This window comes from Schistocerca cancellata, chromosome 8 (assembly GCF_023864275.1).
Source record: "Schistocerca cancellata isolate TAMUIC-IGC-003103 chromosome 8, iqSchCanc2.1, whole genome shotgun sequence".
Lineage (NCBI taxonomy): Eukaryota > Metazoa > Arthropoda > Insecta > Orthoptera > Acrididae > Schistocerca > Schistocerca cancellata.
Window position 1 is genome coordinate 462071000 of NC_064633.1, and position 22329 is coordinate 462093328.

At 45.3% G+C, this 22329-nt stretch overlaps 1 protein-coding gene across 1 annotated transcript in view; it reads right to left on the reverse strand.

Annotated features, from left to right (window-relative positions):
* Positions 1–14318: 14318 nt before the first annotated feature.
* Positions 14319–22329, reverse strand: part of LOC126095631 (A disintegrin and metalloproteinase with thrombospondin motifs 7-like) — a gene marked incomplete at its 5' end in the record, with an annotated part of 619647 nt that continues 611636 nt past the window's right edge. Inside the window, one exon of the mRNA XM_049910395.1 lies at positions 14319–14552. Coding sequence (XP_049766352.1) covers positions 14319–14552 — 234 coding nt within the window. The remainder of the gene's footprint in view (positions 14553–22329) is intronic.

The window sequence follows — 22329 nt, forward strand, 5'->3', positions numbered from 1 at the left end:
CGAATCTGTGATAGAATTTGGCATTAGAGATTATTTTTCTTCACTTGTACCAATCTGCTTCTATTGTCTCTGCTATAATGTGTAAAGTTACCTCCATCTAGCGGAATTCTTTCATTTTCTCTGCCCTGTTTCTTCCAGTTGTAATATTCACGAAATTGGTATCCTTTTTACTTCTCTTCATCGCTTTTGTCTTAGCTTTATTTATCGTTGACGCAAGCTCTTTAATTTTGCTGGCCATACATTCAGGCAGTAGTGTTACCTGTTTCCCCTGCTCTTCCTGTTTCATTTCACTGTGGCCTGTACTCTTAGCACTTTTTCAACCAGTTAGATACCAACCTCCTTCTCTTTCTCTCTTCAGTTAATTTCTTAATCCTTTTCATACCTCCTGCAGCCATCGTCCTCGACAATACTCCAACCCTTGTCTACCTATTCAAAGTATCGTCCCTCCTTCTCCTTCCAGTATCACATAATTCCTCATGGATAATTAGCACGTATCCCTTCCCCTTCGTTTCGTAATTGTTTTGGATAAGCTTCATACGTTGGCTATTCCTTCTAGAGGGTGTCCAGGAAGTAGGGACGGATATTAAAGTGCTACAGAAGATACAAAATTTATTGAAAATGTTGCTACAGAACATACAAAATTTATTGAAAATGTGATTATTTTTACAAACACATTAAGTAACTTATCCCATTTATGTATGAAAAATTATATCCTCCATATGACAACCCATGACCGCGCGGCAACGAGCAAAGCATTCATTGAAGTTCTCGATGACGTGTTTACATACATCAAGTGAGACGCCGTTAATAACCCTTTTAATTTCATCCTTCAATTGGTGTACTGTTTGTGGTTCGTTCACCTACAATTTTGATTTCACAATCCCCCACAAAAAATTCACAAGGCAGAAGATTGCATGATCTGGCAGGCCACTCCTGGTTGCCACACAAAGAGATAATTTTTTCAGGAAACGTTTCATTCAGCAGAGCAATCGTTTTATGACACGTGTGGCGTGTCGCACCATCTTGTTGAAATAAAAAATCGTCACTTTTATCAATAAGAGGAAAAAATCAGTCAGAAAGCATGTTCCGGGGTAACGGACGCCGTCCACAGGGGCGGCAGCTCCCTCATTATTTTCGAAAAAAGTTCTGGCCGATCACTCCTCCTGTCCAGACCACACATCACACAGTCGTGCGTTGTGGATGCATCTCATCTTCCACAGTCACTCGTGGATTTTCGTTACCCCAAATTCTTCAGTTCTGCTTATTGACGTTCCCCGCTGAGGTGGAAGTGCGCCTCATCTGAGAAAATTATTCTTTTTGTGAATTTCTCTTTCTCCGCTTGTCGGGACAAGACCTATTGAGCAGACCGATGTCTCTTTCCACTATCTACAGGCTTCAACTCTTTTGTAAGGTGATTCTTCTACGTATGCATTTTCAGATCTTTTGTTAGAATTTGATGCAGTGAACTTGATGATAAATTCAACTGTTGAGCTCGTCGGCGAACCGATTTTCTGGGGCTTATGATCACATTGTCACGCGCGACAGCAGTGTTTTCTTGTGTGCGAACAGAACGCGGTCGTCCTGTTTTCTTCTTTGAAACAGAGCATGTGGTCTCGAACTTCCGGATCAACTTCCGAACTCATGATTCGGTTGGAGCAGCATTACGTCCGAGTGTACACGCAATTCACGTACCGTTGCCGCGGGACTTCCACTGTTTTCGTAATAACTTTTTATCACTTGGATATGTTGGTCAGTTGTCATCTGCTCCATCACGAAAATAAACATCAAGCAACAATGCTCACCACACAAAAGTTATCAGGCTACTAATGGGAAGGATCGCAGATAACAAACATGAAAAAACCATGGCTGCCAACTGTTATATGACAAAATGGCGCAAAATTCAATTTCGTCCTTACTTTCCAGACACCCATTAGTACATCTACAGTAGTTGAAATCAGTATAAAGGCATGGATATTTGTAGGGAAATCAACATTGTTGACAGGAGTAGTTATGCACAGTATATATGCAATAGTATGAGATTCAGTTTACCGACAAATGCAGTCAATTGCCACCGCTTTTGATGTCATTAGTATAGTGTATCCTAAGACACAGGTGCTAGGCGGGGCCGGCCGCTGTGGCCGAGCGGTTCTAGGCGCCTCAGTCCGGAACCGCGCTGCTACTACGGTCGCAGGTTCGAATCCTGCCTCGGGCATTGATTTGTGTGATGTCCTTAGGTTAGTAAGGTTTAAGTAGTTCTAAGTCTAGGGGACTGATGACCTCAGATGTTAAGTCCCATAGTGCTTAGAGCCATTTTTTTTGCTAGACGGGGAAGTCAGTACAAAGGCAATCGGTCTGTGTAGTGTTAGCATGTGTGTATGTGCTTTTACGCAGATCGGAAACAAACACCATTAGTGACAATGCGTATTGCAGGCTGTTCCAGCTCCCCGGCTCCGTTGTGAGCCGCGGAGCGCTCCCTGCTCCAGGGAGCCGTGTCGCTCGCTGTGGCCATTCAAGTGGGCCGGCACGCCGGCACGTGGCACGGCTGGCTGAGGCAGGCGGCAAGGCAAGCGTTTTGATGTGCCAGCTGCGTCTTACAAGATCGACAAACTTACTCTTAGCTGCTAAGACGTGATGACATGCTGCACCAGGAAATACGATGTTCAGGAAATAAATAAGAAACAACTGTTTTACAAGAAATTGCATACTAAATTTATTGGGCCTCAGTAACTTGACGTTTTCTTTTCATTACAAGATCGGAAATATCAGGCGTCAAAGTGTTCGCAGCGTTAATGCGGAGGATGGCCTTCATTGTTGCATCCTGAAGAAACGATCGTTCCTTACTTTTTACCCTTTTCATTGCTGAGAAAAACTGCTCACTACATTACATAGATCCAAACATGCACATGATCTGAGCGGCATTGTTTTGAACCTTGGGAAATGCTTTTTGCTGTAATGAACGATATCATCGTGAGAAATCCAACGTGTTGTAGTACCTCTCTTTCAACAAAGTTGGATTTTGCAAATCAATAATCTTCAATTGAAGTGACGGTGACAAGTCATCGGGGGAAACTGAAAAAGGAGTGCTGAACACCTTAAGTTCCATTTCCAAACTAGTGAGGTCTCAGAATCGTGTTTCAAACGACGTGATGAGCTGCTTTAACTTTGCTTGGTAATCGCCGAAAGTAGTACCTTCAGGTAGTTTTAAAGAAGCAAGACGATTGAAGAACGTTAAATGTCCGTTACTCATCTGCCTCTCAAATAAACGTAACTTTTCCATGAACGCTTTGATCTGGTCGTGCATGTCAACGATTAGCTGCCCTTTGCTCTGCAATGACAGATTTAAATTATTCAGATGCATAGTTATGTCAGCTAGGAACGCCAGGTCTGATATCCATTTTATATCTTTCAGACAACGCATTTCTTCCCCTTTCATTTCGAGAAGAAGGGATATTTCCTGACGAATGGCCAAGAAAACATCAAGAACTTTTCCCCGACTCAGCCAACGAACTGTACTGTGGTAAGGTATATCCCCATACTCCGCTTACATATCTTTCAGGAATCCTTTGAATTGGCGATGATTCATACCGTGAAGCCACAGAAAATTCACACACTTCACGACATCTTTCATTACGCCACCTAGCTCTACTGTTTCAGCACACAGTGCCTCTTGGTGAATAAAACAATGAATAGCCAAAATGTCTTTCCCGAATTCATCCCTGAGCTTATTTTTCAAACGAGATCAAAACCTTGGTGACGCCCGATCATTTGTGGTGCACCGTCTGTCGCTACAGAATGGAGCTTATCCCACGGCAAATTCATATTGTCCACTGATTCACAAACAGCTTCAAAAATGTCACGTCCTGGTGCGGTGTAATCGAGTGGTACCACATCCAAGAGTTCTTCAGTTACTTGCAGCTCCATGTCGACACCACGCACGAAGACTGCAAGCTGAGCACAGTCCGATATGTCGGTGCTTTCGTCAAGCGCTAGCGAAAATACAACAAAGCTCTCCACCTCTTTCCTGAGCTGTGTCTCTAAACCCGCTGCCATGTCCAGCATTCGACGAGACATTGTTTGCTTCGACAGGCAAACGCCTTCAATTGCCTGCACCTCTCTTGGAAACGAACATCCTGCAACTGCTACCATGCACGATTTTACGAGTGGTCCCACCGAAAACGGCTTGCCACTCGTCGCAATGATGTGAGCGACCCTGTAGCTTGCTCGAATTGCAGATTCAGTAGTGTTTTCTCCGCTCTCATTCACCTGAGAACTGTAAATGTATTACAGAACACGAACTATGTTGTATGTTTTGATACCCTCCGTATTACGAAACCGGTTTTGAACTTACGTCTCCTGGTATGTCGTTCTTAAGCCTGGCTACCAGTGCTCTGCGTGCAACAGCCTGGCGTATTGTGTACATAAACCACGACTGCGACATTGCCACGCGGAAAACAATTATCATGAAACAGGAAAATCGGCGCGTAGAAGGAAACTGGACGCTCTAATCGTCGTACCGCCAACAAGTTGAACCGCTCAACTACGGTGATTGATAATTTTGTTACATTAGGTGCACGACATGGACAGAACTAAAGTATGGGTAAAGTACAAAAATACACTCCTGGAAATGGAAAAAAGAACACATTGACACCGGTGTGTCAGACCCACCATATTTGCTCCGGACACTGCGAGAGGGCTGTACAAGCAATGATCACACGCACGGCACAGCGGACACACCAGGAACCGCGGTGTTGGCCGTCGAATGGCGCTAGCTGCGCAGCATTTGTGCACCGCCGCCGTCAGTGTCAGCCAGTTTGCCGTGGCATACGGAGCTCCATCGCAGTCTTTAACACTGGTAGCATGCCGCGACAGCGTGGACGTGAACCGTATGTGCAGTTGACGGACTTTGAGCGAGGGTGTATAGTGGGCATGCGGGAGGCCGGGTGGACGTACCGCCGAATTGCTCAACACGTGGGGCGTGAGGTCTCCACAGTACATCGATGTTGTCGCCAGTGGTCGGCGGAAGGTGCACGTGCCCGTCGACCTGGGACCGGACCGCAGCGACGCACGGATGCACGCCAAGACCGTAGGATCCTACGCAGTGCCGTAGGGGACCGCACCGCCACTTCCCAGCAAATTAGGGACACTGTTGCTCCTGGGGTATCGGCGAGGACCATTCGCAACCGTCTCCATGAAGCTGGGCTACGGTCCCGCACACCGTTAGGCCGTCTTCCGCTCACGCCCCAACATCGTGCAGCCCGCCTCCAGTGGTGTCGCGACACGCGTGAATGGAGGGACGAATGGAGACGTGTCGTCTTCAGCGATGAGAGTCGCTTCTGCCTTGGTGCCAATGATGGTCGTATGCGTGTTTGGCGCCGTGCAGGTGAGCGCCACAATCAGGACTGCATACGACCGAGGCACACAGGGCCAACACCCGGCATCATAGTGTGGGGAGCGATCTCCTACACTGGCCGTACACCACTGGTGATCGTCGAGGGGACACTGAATAGTGCACGGTACATCCAAACCGTCATCGAACCCATCGTTCTACCATTCCTAGACCGGCAAGGGATCTTGCTGTTCCAACAGGACAATGCACGTCCGCATGTATCCCGTGCCACCCAACGTGCTCTAGAAGGTGTAAGTCAACTACCCTGGCCAGCAAGATCTCCGGATCTGTCCCCCATTGAGCATGTTTGGGACTGGATGAAGCGTCGTCTCACGCGGTCTGCACGTCCAGCACGAACGCTGGTCCAACTGAGGCGCCAGGTGGAAATGGCATGGCAAGCCGTTCCACAGGACTACATCCAGCATCTCTACGATCGTCTCCATGGGAGAATAGAAGCCTGCATTGCTGCGAAAGGTGGATATACACTGTACTAGTGCCGACATTGTGCATGCTCTGTTGCCTGTGTCTATGTGCCTGTGGTTCTGTCAGTGTGATCATGTGATGTATCTGACCCCAGGAATGTGTCAATAAAGTTTCCCCTTCCTGGGACAATGAATTCACGGTGTTCTTATTTCAATTTCCAGGAGTGTATTTGAGACATCGAAACAATTCCTTTTGCGCAAAGTAAGGACCCCAAGCCGTTATTCTTCCCAGTTTGTTGCTGATTTACATTTGTCAGTCATCGCCAGACGTGCACAAAGTGTTTTGTCAAGTGGCAAAGATCTTGCATTCAAGAAACGACTGCAGAAACCTGCTCTAACATCCAAACATAAACAGGCTAGTCTGGAGTTTTGCTGAAAAACGTACGTCATGGACTTCAGAATGGGATAAAGTGATCTTAGTCGATGAGAATAAGTTATACAGTCAGATGGATTTTAATATTAATGGCGTAATCTGAGAACAGAGCAGCAGGTAAAAATGAGCAGAAATTTTGGTGGTGGAAGTGTTATGATTTGGGCACCATTCTGCGCTAAAAGTAATTCATGCATCGCTTGGCTGAACACTAGAATGAACTCCAACATGTACACTGAGATGCTAGAGACAGAACTGATTAGAACGGATTAGGACCTATGGAACGAAAGACTAATGTTTCAAGAAGATAATAAACCTGTGCATATTTCTGCTAGAATCGAAAAGTGGTTTGAAGATAAAGATATCGACATCTTGCTATGGCCTGCGCGTATCCCGGATATGAACCCCATGGTAAAACTTTGGAGAATAGTTACAAGGAGTGTTCATCGCAATGGAAGACAATTTGAGACAGTATGTGAGCTGAAAAGTGCAATACGAGGAGACTAGGCGACAACTTCACTGCAATAAATCAATGCCGAAGAGAATTTTTGAGGTAATTAGGAAGAACTGAGGTTGGAGAAAGTCCTAACAATGCAATAACACAACACGTGAGTGAGTGCCTTTATATCAGTTTTCATCCAGGAAATACAAACACGAGTTGTGAAAGATACTATGTAATTCTGTCACGATTGTATTTGTCGTATATGTATCTACTAATTTCGTAATAAATTTGATATAATTTTTCCTCTGTCCACTTAACTTGGATCTTCCTTCTTTAGCAACACGTTTCAGATATTTCCAGTGCCTCCGTCCTCGGTCTCGTTTTATGCCCAGGCAAAATGGTGGTCTAGATGCCGTTATTTCAAGGAAAGTATCCTGAATTCCATGTGAATATTTGGTATCTCTTAGTGAGGTAATTTTTCGTCACTTGTACAAGTCAGCTTCTGAAGTCTCCACTGTACTGTGTTATATAGCCTCCTAGCTAGAGGAATTATTTTACTTCTCCCGCCGTGTTTTCTCCAGTTTTCTTAATGACGAAACCGGTATCCTCTCTACTATTCTCCATCGTTTTTGTCTTAGTTCTATTTACTCTTGACAAAAATTCCATAATTTGTCTGTCCATTCTTTCAGCTAGCATAGTTATATCTTTCCCTTCGCGTTTTTTATTTAACTTCTTTCTTTCTAGTTCAACATACAGGTTAACACCCGAAACCATTAATTGCACCCATGCCTTACCGTCGATTTTACTCGAACTTGTCATTCTTCATTACACTGAAGAGCCAAAGAAACTGTTACACAGGCCTAATGTAGTGTAGGGCCTCCGTGAGCACGCAGAAGTGCCGTAGCACGACGTGGCATGGACTCGACTAATGTCTGAAGCATTGCTGGAGGGAACTGACACCATAAATCCTGCAGGGCTGTCCATAATTCCGTAAGAGTATGAGGGGGTGGAGATCTCTTCGTAACAGCACGTTGCAAGGCATCCCACATATGTTCAATAATGTTCACGTCTGAGGAGACTGGTGACCAGCAGAAGGGTTTATACTCAGAAGAGTGTTCCTGGAGCCACTGTGTAGCAATTCTGGACGTGTGGGGTGTCGCATTTTCCTGCGGGAATTGCCCAAGTCAGTCGGAATGCTCAATGGTCATGAATAGAAGTAGGTATTCGGACAGGATGCTCAGTACGTGTCACCCGTCAGAGTCGTATTAGACGTGTCAGGGGTCCCATATCATTCCAACTACACACGCTCCACACCATTACAGACCCTCCACCAGCTTAAACAGTTCCCTGCTGCCACGCAGAGTCCATGGATTCATGGGGCTGTCTCCATACCCTTACACCCACATCCGCTCGATACAATTTGAAACGGGCGAGACTCGTCCGACCGGGAGACATGTTTACAGTCATCAACAATCCAATATCGGTGTTGACGGGACCAGACGAGGTGTAAAGCATTGTGTCGTGCAGTCATCAAGGCTACACGAGTGGGCCTTCGGCTCCGAAAGCCCATATCGATGATGTTTCGTTGAATGGTTCGTACACTGACTCTTGTTGATGGGCCAGCATTGAAATCTGCACTTCTCTCACGTTGAACGAGTCGTCGTTAGTCCCGTTCTTGCAGGATCTTTTTCCGGCCGTAGCGATGTCGGGATCTGATGTTTTACCGGATCCCTGATATGTACGATACAGTCGTGAAATGGTCGTACGTGAAAATCCCCACTACATCGCTACCTCGGAGATGCTGTGTCCCATCGCTCGTGTGCCGATTATAACACCACGTTCAAACTCACTTAAATTTTGATTACCTGCCATTGTAGCAGCAATAACCAATCTAACTACTGTGTCATAGGCTTGTTGTCTTATACAGGCGTTGCCGACCGTAGCGCCGTAATCTGCCTGTTTACCTACCTCTCTATTTGAATACGCATGCTTGTACCAGTTTGTTTGGCACTTCAGTGTATATATTTTTGTTATTCCCGTTGCCCTTAGTAGATATTGTAGATTACTCGTCTGCTTTGCGTTTTTTCTCAGGATTTCGATCAACGTATTCTACACTCCTGGAAATTGAAATAAGAACACCGTGAATTCATTGTCCCAGGAAGGGGAAACTTAATTGACACATTCCTGGGGTCAGATACATCACATGATCACACTGACAGAACCACAGGCACATAGACACAGGCAACAGAGCACGCACAATGTCGGCACTAGTACAGTGTATATCCACCTTTCGCAGCAATGCAGGCTGCTATTCTCCCATGGAGACGATCGTACAGATGCTGGATGTAGTCCTGTGGAACGGCTTGCCATGCCATTTCCACCTGGCGCCTCAGTTGGACCAGCGTTCGTGCTGGACGTGCAGACCGCGTGAGACGACGCTTCATCCAGTCCCAAACATGCTCAATGGGGGACAGATCCGGAGATCTTGCTGGCCAGGGTAGTTGACTTACACCTTCTAGAGCACGTTAGGTGGCACGGGATACATGCGGACGTGCATTGTCCTGTTGGAACAACAAGTTCCCTTGCCGGTCTAGGAATGGTAGAACGATGGGTTCGATGACGGTTTGGATGTACCGTGCACTATTCAGTGTCCCCTCGACGATCACCAGTGGTGTACGGCCAGTGTAGGAGATCGCTCCCCACACCATGATGCCGGGTGTTGGCTCTGTGTGCCTCGGTCGTATGCAGTCCTGATTGTGGCGCTCACCTGCACGGCGCCAAACACGCATACGACCATCATTGGCACCAAGGCAGAAGCGACTTTCATCGCTGAAGACGACACGTCTCCATTCGTCCCTCCATTCACGCCTGTCGCGACACCACTGGAGGCGGGCTGCACGATGTTGGGGCGTGAGCGGAAGACGGCCTAACGGTGTGCGGGACCGTAGCCCAGCTTCATGGAGACGGTTGCGAATGGTCCTCGCCGATACCCCAGGAGCAACAGTGTCCCTAATTTGCTGGGAAGTGGCGGTGCGGTCCCCTACGGCACTGCGTAGGATCCTACGGTCTTGGCGTGCATCCGTGCGTCGCTGCGGTCCGGTCCCAGGTCGACGGGCACGTGCACCTTCCGCCGTCCACTGGCGACAACATCGATGTACTGTGGAGACCTCACGCCCCACGTGTTGAGCAATTCGGCGGTACGTCCACCCGGCCTCCCGCATGCCCACTATACGCCCTCGCTCAAAGTCCGTCAACTGCACATACGGTTCACGTCCACGCTGTCGTGGCATGCTACCAGTGTTAAAGACTGCGATGGAGCTCCGTATGCCACGGCAAACTGGCTGACACTGACGGCGGCGGTGCACAAATGCTGCGCAGCTAGCGCCATTCGACGGCCAACACCGCGGTTCCTGGTGTGTCCGCTGTGCCGTGCGTGTGATCATTGCTTGTACAGCCCCCTCGCAGTGTCCGGAGCAAGTATGGTGGGTCTGACACACCAGTTGTCCATGTGTTCTTTTTTCCATTTCCAGGAGTGTATCTCTAACAATCCGCAATTGATTTAAATACGATCCAGTGAAAACGAAAAAAAAAAACAAGCTGTCATACGATCGCTAGTATTTCCTCACTTGCGCTCACCAAACTCAGTCTCCTTCCGCCAAAGAGTGTTTCGGTCCACACGTACATCCGCGTTCAAACCTAGCTGTCCAAACAGCTCCTGCACCTCGATGACAAATCTCCATCTGGTAAGGAAGATTTAGATTTTTTGCTTTCTTACATAATTAAAGGTGAATGCCGGAATGGTTACTTTCGAAAAACTACGATAGATGTCACGTCCCATCCTTGTTCATTCTTAGGCAACTGGTTGTTTGTCTGCTTAACTATAGCTGCATAAGCAGTCAGATTTGCTGTGATACAAAGTGTACACTGATCTAGTGTTGTGTATGTTTTTTCAGTTTGAAAATTGCGTAGATGATCAGCTTTTCCTGGTCATCCGCCTGTTGTTCCTGATCTCATCTTTATATGGACCATTACTGGTTGTGACGTCACTGGTGCTCAGTTCACCATCACGTAAAGCAATGTTTGGCGTTCCACGTCTGCTGCGTCAACTTCATCCAGTTGGTGTCTGGCTTCCGCACTGTGCTCGGACGGAAACTGATAGTAATATCACATGTTTTCATCGATAAAGCTGTCTTAATTACAGTATCTCCAAACCGTTAGACTTTCTGATGACATAAGTACTGTGGAATATAATTTCATATCCGTTTTTCCAATGCAGATTTAGTTACAACCGATTTCTCCGGACAGCGTAGTGGCAGACATCTCTCAAGGTTAATCTGGCGTTTTCATATTGTGTACGCTGTCTGTCCGACGTAATACTGTCGGTACTCACACAATGCCTTGAAAATGTTGAAGTTCTGAGGCCTGTATTATTTATTACAGTTGATGTACTTCAGATGAAGGCGTGAAGATTGAGTCGATGTTATGTTTCCTTAGGAACCATCTAATCTTCCCTGGTACTGAAACATGTACTAGCAATAATGTTCTATAAGAGGTGCCGGCCGGTGTGGCCGTGCGGTTCTAGGCGCTTCAGTCTGGAATCGCGTGACCGCTACGGTCCCAGGTTCGAATCCTGCCTTGGGCATGGATGTGTGTGATGTTCTTAGGTTTCTTAGGTTTAAGTAGTTCTAAGTTCTAGGGGACTGATGACCACAGATGTTAAGTCCCATAGTGCTCAGAGCCTTTTTTTTCTTAAGAGGTGTTGAACTTGAGGAAATCTTCTCAAATCGCTTGTGATATTTTTTGTTGTAAAAATGACATCATGTAATACAGTAAACTGTCTGCTTTTTAATGAGCCTATTCCCTGCAGCTGTGATCGTGGATGCATTGGACACATACATTGCACACCTCTCCCCTATCTCTTAGTACACCTCTACCTTCCCCCATGTGTCTTCCACCTCTATCTGTCCATATCTCCCTACCCACTCCCTCTGTTTCTCCATCCCCTCCTTGTCATCTCTTTGCTCATCTCTTTCTACCCACATCTTCCATCTACAACACTGCCTCCTCTCTTTCTAATCAACTTCTCAGTCACCTTCTCTCTGACCGTCCCCTCTACCCCTATCACTGTCTATCCCCTTCTCAACCTTCTCCTAGTCCATCTCCCCCTCCCCTTTCTCAGTTCCTTCCCCTCACTCTGTCCAGCCTGTATGGGAAAGGACCGGGGAACTTACGTGTGGCCATAATGTTTAGGCTGCACTGCAAAGCTGCCTGTCATTTAGAACAGCCTATACGCCAGGGACTGTAAGAAACACGTTTTTGTCTGTTCTCCGCTCCTATTGGAACTAGGTAGTTACAAACCCCACAGTGCTTATACTCTTGTGGTATGCTGTTTCTGTACCACAGTCGATTGAAATCGAGCCAGGGGTCTGGAAGGAGCACCTGGACGTACACATCTAGAGTCCACTTAATACTTATAGCAGATGAGGGGCCAGTTCCGATCAAAGACCATTACCAAACATATTTATTTCTTAACAGCAAGAGTTACATATGTACACCGAAAAGAACACAGTGTCAAATATACAATATTTATCAATGTCATTTAGTCACACAAAGGGAGAGGCACTCTATCCATTCCATGACATCTCTATCATCATGAAGGCTAAACATTTCTCGGACAGTTTAATTAGAAAAGCTATAGAAATAAAAGCAGTTGATAACACCATCTTTGCCAAAGATGGCGGTCTGTGGCTGAGAACAATGTGGAATTCCATCATCACGAAGGTAAAGTAGGTGTGTCAGATGCGGGATGGAAACATTGTCTTATTATGTCAATAGACTGAGCATCATTGACGTCACAGTCAGTAGCACAGCTATACAATGGGGAAAACAGCAAGTGAATGGCAGTCTGGTACCACTTATCAGTGGCCAAGGAGCACTCAGTTGTAATCGTATGGAGATATAGGGTATTTCACAGTTTCTATTATAAATTTCTAGGGATTGTGAAGAAGACTTTGTACAGACACTTTTCGTAAGGAACTTTTGTCCGAAAATGAACTGTATGGATGTAAGTCTGAAGAATGGATCACTTTAAAATCTCTCTCTTCGTGGTACTCACACAGAAAAGGCAGTGAATTCCGATCGATGCCTATGGCATGGGCTTGTTTTGAGTACATGTCATCCTGTTCTCTTTCATATGTTGGAAAACGTCCACTTCAAAGTTGATAGTGCAACGCAGGTTTGGAGCACTGCACTTAACTAACCTAGATGTGAATGTACCAGTTTCTTGCAGATGTTCCTGTAGGTATATGCCATAGTAATTACAACGGGGGCTGGCGACAGCATTCTCTTCTCAGTTTGTATGCATTCTGCGAAGTAGGAGATTTGAAGTTATTCGAACTTGACTTCTTTTATATCCAAAAAAATACATTTCCAGACATGGATTACATATCAAAACTTCATCTACTAAATCCCTCCCAGTAACCCATACAGTCCTGTAAAAGCAACTGTAAAAGACCATGTGGAATCACGTTACATGCAGGGAAGAAAGAGATGATTATGTTTGGGTATTACACTGTCTGGTCACATTCATGTGGCCACCTGTCAAAAGCCTGAATAACCGCCTTTTGCAGTATCGACCACTGCAAGATATGCAGTAAGAGAGTCAATGAGGTCGTGGAAGATACTGAAAGGAACACTGAGCCAACTCCAGAGCCATGGTCAGCTGTGTTAGATTTCTCAGTTGAGGATTCATGGTGCGGACAGCTTGATTGAGGTGGCTGCAGAGGTTCTCGATTGGATTTATATAGAGTTTGGTGGCAAGGGAAGTATGGTAAACTAGTGCTGGTGCATGTACACTGTGAGTTGTGTGACACTGTGCATGGTCCTGCTGGTAGATGCCATTATCCTGAAGAAAAACAAACTACCAAGGAATGATGCATACTTGTACTGGTCCACTGTGCCTTCCAGAATAAAGAGATCACTCAAGGAATGCAATGGAAACCTTCTCCAGACCATAATGTTCCTGCCTCCCTCTGGATCCATCCAACGACTGTTGCAAGGTGTTTGCTTTCAGGCATTTCATATCATACATGCCAGCAGCCAACTTTCAAGGGAGCATAAACTTGATTTATCTGAAAAGGCAACCGGTCACTACTCAGTGGTCGTCCAGCTGAGGTACTTATGTGCAAATTCCAGCCTTGATCAGCGATGAACAGCAGTCAGCATGGGTGCACGAACGAGGTGCCCGCCGCAGAGGCCCATTCGCAGCAATGTTCGCCGAACGGTTGTTGAGGGACACTGTTGGTAGCCCATTGGTTCAACTGCGTGGTCAGTTGCTCAACAGTTGCACGGAGAGCCGTCGTTCGATGAAGATACCAAGTCCAAACGCAGAAAAAATATGTTATAACAAATTATATATGTATTTTCATCACGAGAAAGGGTCAATACAATCGGAAATGGCAAGTAAGACCGCATGAAAAAAGTATATTACAAATCATGTACTTCTAATACTTGATTACTGTGGATCCATAAGGTAGGTAAATGGCAGACTTGCACAGACTGTCCAGCTAATGCACTCTTGGCCAGTGAGTCTGGTTTCGCTGAGAGTATGGGACAGTTCGCGTTCTGCAGCGCCTGACACTAGTCGGCTGCGGCGGTGGCGGACTCCTCGTCGGGCGGCGGCTGCTGCTGCAGCTTCAGGTTCTCCTGGAGCACGCGGCGCGTCTCCTGGGCGGCGTCCTGCCCCGTGAGCACCCTGGCGCGTGCCGTGTCCAGCACGCCGGCGCCCACGCGGTCGCCCATCTCGCGCTCCGCCTCGTCCGACAGCTCGCCGCCCCCGCCGCCGCCGCCGCCTCCAGCAGGCACCATTGGCACCTGCGGCACGTCCCGGGATATTGCACTTCGCTGCTTCGTTTTGTTTCAAAACATGTACGTTACTCTGAAAGTACATTTCTTTTCTCTACACTGACGGATAAGAAATCTCAACACTAAAAAATTATTAATGTAGAATAATGAAATTTTGGGAATCACTCCTCTTCGTAACACATTTAAGCTATTAACATTGCAAGAACACAAGTTAATGAAGAGTCAGATAAGCTATTGCAAATGTGAAATGCTGGAACATTAACATCTGATGTAACCGCAAGAATGTTGAATGAAGTATGCAGACATCTACATCTACGTGATTACTCTGCTATTCACAATAAAGTGCCTGGCAGAGGGTTCAATGAACCACCTTCAAGCTGTCTCTCTACCGTTCCACTCTCGAGCGGAGCGCGGGAAAAACGACCACTGAAATTTTTCTGTGCGAGCCCTGATTTCTCTTATTTTGTCGTGATGATCATTTCTCCCTATGTAGGTGGGTGCCAAGAGAATGTTTTCGCAATCGGAGGAGAAAACTGGTGATTGAATTTTCATGAGAAGATCCCGTCACAATGAAAAAAGCCTTTGTTTTAATGATTGCCACTGATATTCACGTATCATGTCTGTGACACTATCGCCCCTATTTCGAGATAATACAACATGAGCTGCCCTTCTTTGTACTTTTCGGATGTCATCCGTCAGTCTCACCTGATGCGGATCCCACACCGCAAAGCAATACTCCAGAATAGGGCGGACTAGCGTGGTGTCAGCTGTCTCTTTAGTAGACCTGTAGCACCTTCTAAGTGTTCTGCCAATGAATCGCAGTCTTTGGTTTGCTCTACCCACAATATTATCTACGGGATCGTTCCAATTTAGGTTATTTGTAATTGTAATCCCTATGTATTTAGTTGAATTTACAGCCTTCAGATTTGTGTGACTTATCGCGTAACCGAAATTTAGCTGATTTCTTTTAGTACTCATGTGAATAACTTCACACTTTTCTTTATTCAGGGTCAATTGCCATTTTTCGCACCATACAGATATCTTATCTAAATCATTTTGCAAGTCGTTTCGATCATCTGATGACTTTACAAGACGGTAAATGACAGCTCATCTGCAAACAATCTAAGACGGCTACTCAGATTGTCTCCTATGTCGTTAATATAGATCAGGAACAGTAGAGGGCCTATAACACTTCCTTGGGGAACGCCGGATATTACTTCTGTTTCACTCGATGCTTTTCCGTCAATTACTACGAACTGTGACCTTTCTGACAGGAAATTACGAATCCAGTCGCACAACTGAGGCGATACTCCGTAGGCACGCAGTTTGGTTAGAAGACGCTTGTGAGGAACGGTGTCGAAAGCCTTTTGGAAATCTAAAAATATGGAATCAATTTGACATTCCCTGTCGATAGCACTTATTACTTCATGAGTATAAAGAGCTAGTTGTGTTTCACAAGAACGATATTTTCTGAAACCTATGTGTCAATAAATCGTTTTCTTCGAGGTACCTTATAATGTTCGAATACAGTATATGTTCCAAAACCCTACTGCAGATCGACGTTAGTAATATAGGCCTCTAATTCAGCGGTTTACTCCTACTTCCCTTTTTACGTATTGGTGTGACTTGAGCAATTTTTCAGTCTTTAGGTACGGATCTTTCTGTGAGCGAGTGGTTGTATATAATTGCTAACTATGGAGCTATTTTATCAGCACACTCTGAGAGGAACCTGACTGGTATACAATCTGGACCGGAGGCCTTGCCTTTATTAACTGATTTCAGCTGCTTCGTTACACCGAGGATATCTATTTCTATGTTTCTCATCTTGGCAGTTGTTCTTGTTTGTAATTCAGGAATATTTACTTCGTCTTCTTTAATGTAGAATAATGGAATTTTGGGAATCATTCCTCTATGTAACATATTTAAGCGATTAACATTGCAAGTACACAGATTAATGAAGCGCGAGATAAGCTATTGCAAATGTGAAATGCTGGAACATTAACAACTGGTGTAACCGCAAGAATGTTGAATAAAGCATGCAAACGTTCGTGCATTGCGTTGTACAGGTGCCGGATGTCAATTTGTGGGATGGAGTTCCATGCCTGTCGCACTTGGTCGATCAGCACAGGGACGGTTAATGCTGCTTGTGGGTGACGCTGCAGTTGACGTCCGATGATGTCCCATACGTGCTCGATTGGAGACTGATATGATGATCGAGCAGGACAAGGCAACATGTCAACACTCTGTAGAGCACGTTGGGCTGGAACGGCGGTGTGAACGAGGGGTGTCTGAAAAGTCCGTGCGAAGTCCGAGAGATGGCACCACCGGCGCGTATCGAGGTCATGTTAAGTTAGTAGCATCTTTGGAAAGAACGCACACCAAGTTTCAGCCATATCGGTCTATTTATTTGTTTTTCGCATTCGTGTGAATCAAGGAAGTCGAGTGATTGTCAAAAAATGGACGGAGAAGAATTTCGTGTGGTGATTAAACATTACTTTTTGAAAGGCAAAACGCCTCAGCAGACTAAAGAGAAGCTTGATAAACATTACGGTGACTCTGCACCTTCGATTAGAACAATTTATAAGTGGTTTCAAAATTTTCGGAGTCGCCATATGGGCACAAGTGATGCTGAATGTTCTGGACACCCTGTGGAGGTTATGGCTCCAGAAATCATTGATAAAATCCATGATATGGTGATGGATGACAGAAGAGTTAATGTGCGTGAGATTGCTAGCACTGTGGGCATCTCGAATGAAAGGGTACATAATATTTTACATAAACATTTGGACTTGAGAAAGCTATCCGCAAGATGGGTTCCGCGATTGCTTACGCTTGACCAAAAACGGAATCGTGTGAAGTGTTGTAAGGGTAGTTTGCAACTGTTCAGGAAGAATCCGCAGGACTTTAAGCGTCGTTTCGTCACTGTCGATGAAACATGGATACATTACTATACTCCTGAGACCAAACAACAACCTAAACAATGGGTTACCAAGGGAGAATCTGCACCAAAACGGCGAAGACCATTCCTTCGGCCAGAAAAGTTATGGTGACTGTCTTTTGGAATTCTCAAGGGATGATCCTCATCGACTATATGGAAAAGGGTAAAAATATTATAGGTGCATATTATTCATCACTATTGGACCGTTTGAAAACGGAGCTGCAAGAAAAACGCCAGCGATTGGACCGCAAAAAAGTCCTTTTCCATCACGACAATGCACCAGCACACGCCCCAGCAGTTCTGGTCGCAAAATTAATGGAAATAGGATTCCAAATCGTTTCACATCCCCCCTATTCTTCAGACTTGGCTCTCTCGGACTACTATGTGTTCCCCAATTTGAAGAAATGGCTGACAGGACAAAGATTTTATTCAAACGAGGAAGTGATTGCAGTTATTAATAGCTATTTTGCAGACTTGGACAATTCCTATTATTCGGAAGGGATCAACAAATTATAACAGCGTTTGACGAAATGTATAAGTCTAAAAGGAGAATTATGTCGAAAAATAAAAAAAAGGTTTACCCGAAACACGTAAGTAGTTTTTATCTTTGCACCGACTTTTCAAATGGCCCTCGTAGGTGAGGGTTATCCTGTTGGAAACCACCTGCTGGGATGCTGTTCATGAATGGAAGCACAATAGGTCAAATCAGCAGATTCACGTACAAATTTGCAGTGAGTTTGCGTGGGAGAACCGCGGGAGCGTTCGTGCTGTCGTACAAAATCGCGCCCCAGACCATAGCTCCTGATGTAGGTCCAGTGTGTCCAGCACCAGGACAGGTAGGGTGCAGGTCCTCAACACATGACCATCATAAGCACTGAGGCAGAACCAGCTTTCATCAGAAAACACAACAAACATCCATCCTGTCCTCAATGAGATCTCGTTTGACACCACTGAAGCAACAAATGGTGGTGGTTTGGGGTGAGTAGAATGAACGCCACAGGGCATCAGGCTCAGAGCTCTCCTTGAAGTAACCTATTTGTAACAGTTAGTTGTGTCACTGTGGTGCCAACAGATGCTCAGATTGCTGCTGCAGACGCAGTAGGATGCGGCAGAGCCATACCCCGAACACGATTATTTTCTCTCTCGGTAGTGCCAGGTGAACGTACGGAGCCCAGTCTTCTAGCGACCATACATTCTCCTGATCACCGCTGCCAGCAATCATGTACAGTGGCTACATTCGTGTCAAGTCATTCTGCAGTGTCGCATTAGGAACACCCATTTTCTCGTACTCCTATTGCACGGCCTCGTCCGAGTACAGTGAGGTGTTGCTAATGGAGTCTTTGTCGCCTTAAGGCATTCTTGACTAACATCGACTCTCCACGGCCAGTCTCAAATGTTAAGTAACGCTCACGACCCTTACAGCGCGTATTTAAAGCAAACCTGACCCTGATTCCTCATAGTGATGCTACCAGCGCCAGTCTTACGCGACTGGTACGACATCTGAATAGACATCGTCTTTCAGATATAGAAATACGCCTCACATCTTTCGTTTATGTCACAAACTCTCTTTTTGGTGTTGCGATAAAAAATAAATACTATTTGTGGGTAAGCACATCAATTGAAAACGGATGAACCGATTCAGCTAATTCGAAAAAGGTGTTCGTAATAGTCCGGATATGGTTTTTAGGGAAACAAAAGTTGGCAAGTTGCCCAGCAAATTGGAAAATTTCGGAAAACCTGAAAGTGCTTCTTTCTTTTCTATGGATTTTTATATGAACTCAGGACCATGAATCACGATTCGAACGACGGATATTTTGTTTTGTTTGTTATGGTCCTCGAAAAGTTTTCGGGGAAAAAAGTTCCGGACATTTACAATGGAAAGTCGGCAAATTCGGACACACTGCAAAAATTGTAATTGTTTTGCGTACTCTCCATCACAATTAATGATAGGAACGACTGTTTTTGCTAATTTTTTGTTTTCTTTTTCTTGTATGTTCCCGGAATGGAGACGACTCAGTTTCATGTTTTTAACTGAAAAGCAAATCTGAAAGATCTGGAGAAAAATCTCGAAAAACGCATTCCAACTAAAAACAAATAATATTACATTCGTTTTTACATTTTTATTGTTTCGCGATCTGTCCAATAAATGTTGTAATTTTTTTCCAGTTTCAATTTATTTCACTATGATGCAAATGTCGTTTAACAAGTGGTTTTTTCTGTATTTCTTTACAAGTTCCTTTAAATATTTGTAATGCTGCAGGTACGTATATTGTGCGTGTCTGTGTGTGTAGTGAAGTTTTATGTTTTTGTTGGATGACGATGATGACGACGATGATATGATGATGATAATCATGATATGACGATGATGATGATGATGATGATGACGACAATGATGAGAGAAGGGAAAGGGTGGAACCTGGTGCTGGCACATAGCACAGTCCTCGAGAAGAGAAACAAGACGGCCGCTAAGCTTAACGTCCACAATCTACGGTCAGATCACCCTCAACAACGTCACATGCTCTCATTTCATGAGACACTGTGGAGACGTTTGGTATTTAAACCATACCACTGGCGCAAAAGTCTGGTGGTCAGGACCTTTACGCCACCAACTCTTCTCCCGTTGCCGGCCAAATAATGGCAGTGAAAATTTTTTCCACCATCAGGATTAGAACAAACTTACTCCTGGGTCGAACGCCACTACATAAGTGTGTATTAGCTATTTTTTCTTCTCCCTGGATAGGAAAGCAAACTACCAAAAAAAATCTACTTGCCACCGCCAATTGTTGCCTAAGAAAAGAAGAACTGCAGCTTTTCAGGTGCTGGCGTCTATCTATGCCTATCCCGAAACAATTAATCTGTTACTAAAGGGCTAAAAGGGGGTACGAAAGGAAGAAAGTAGAGAAAGAGAACACGCATGGGAGTGATGAAAGTGAAAGGCTTGTGCAGTGGCTTTCTTTAAGTAACAGAATTCCAGGAGTCGCTCATACCTTTAGATGCTGGAACATTTTCTTGAAATTTTTATGGACATTCCGTTTGTTGTTCGTTCAGAGTATCATGTCTTCGAAATAAATATTAGCGTCTAATGGCTTGGACGTTCTAGCTGGAAAGCGGTTCATAAAAGATGCTCCAACAAATCTGAAAAGAACTGGTTGTATCAGCGTTTCAAACAAATGAACAGTGTCGATCATTAAGGTATGTCCAGTAACCCAGTTTTGATTTCTCGTTGGGCCAAAAAGGTAGCAGATCCTATGGCCACATATATTTACAGCGTTACTTTTCATTCTGGCATAATGAATCACATCCGGGATTATAAGCATCTGGAAAGCGATCTGAGCAGGTGTCTGTCGGATAAGGAAAGCCACGATATGCGGGGTGAGCCTCTAACGATCAGACGATGGACCACATGAGAATCGGCAGGCGTCTGTGTCGTCTACATCACAGTAACCACATAAGGGTGTGTCAGCGAGGCAGATGTGGTGCAAACGAAACTGACTGACCTGTGTCCCATTGACAGTGATATAACAGGTGGATTGGACACTGGCGTCTAGGAAGTCTGCGTGCACCACTTTCCATACACGATGCCATATGGCCTGGGGAAACACGTGTGCAATGGGATTGGAGGGCCGATACATTTGTAATGCGTCGTGTACAGTTTGTCCATAGTATTCGTGGAAGCTTGAAGGAGTGGAGGATGTAACTTAATTCCAGAAAGGAATACTGAAAGTGATAAAAGATGGCTAGAATGTTGGATAACATGATTGGGGTTGACATGGAGACTGGCGCATACTTATGTAAAAGCAGTCTGGCGAGGGTCATTGGGTAATGGCACCTGACTTTCAGTTGGGAGCTAAACAAAATTGCTGCAACTCTGTGTGGCATATGGAATAAGCCAACCCCATCAGATGCCCGTGGGAGGGCAAGGGGGGCATATAGAACTTTGAATAACATCCCGGTACAGACAAAGGATGCTATTGCCATTAACACATGACAGGCAAGATAATCGGGACAAGGAACACTTGCACCACATGATGGATGCGAGAGGTGTGGTAAGCATTCACATATCATGCACGCTGTACCATGCTGAGGGATCTAAGCTGGTGATCGTTTGGAGGAGACATCTAATTTTTGTTGCTGCCGAACAATAAAGATCATTCCTATAATCAATGCCTAAGCAGCGGACGGTGGTTGGCAGAACCTGCGATTTGGAAAGGTTAAGAGAACTGCCCAATGCTGTTCCATATGTCGCCAACCATGTCAGAGCTGCATGGACATAATTTTTAGTGCATAGGTAGAGGACGAAATTGTCAGCATAGACTGTGCAACAGAAGTGGTGTCCATGCAGTGATAGGTCCACCAGACGTTGGCGAAGCCCCTGGAGTAGGGGTTATAACACTAAAACATACACTATAGTGGAAAGCAGGCAGCCGTATTGGATGGAGCACTCGACTGCTAGAGGTGGAGTGAGGCATCCGTTATAGAGTATTCTTGAAGTCGCGTCGCTCATTAGGCACATTACCACTGTTACTATCTAAGACAGAAAACCCTTTTGCTGTAGGACCATCTTCAAAAAGGAGTGATCAACACAGTCGAATTCCTGACTGAAGTCAAGTGATGCCAATGCACCAGGCAAGTATCATGACCTGGCAAGTGCGATCATATCCCTGTAACAGCAAAGAGCAATATGAATATTGTTGTCACCACCCAGAGGAGTCTGATCAAAGGATTTGACATATCACGCTGCTTTCTTCAGTCATGATGCCAACAAACAAGTGAAAATTTTCATGTCGCTGTTGAGTAGAGTCACGGGCCAGCAATTACATATCTACGATTGCCTGTACAGTTAAGGGA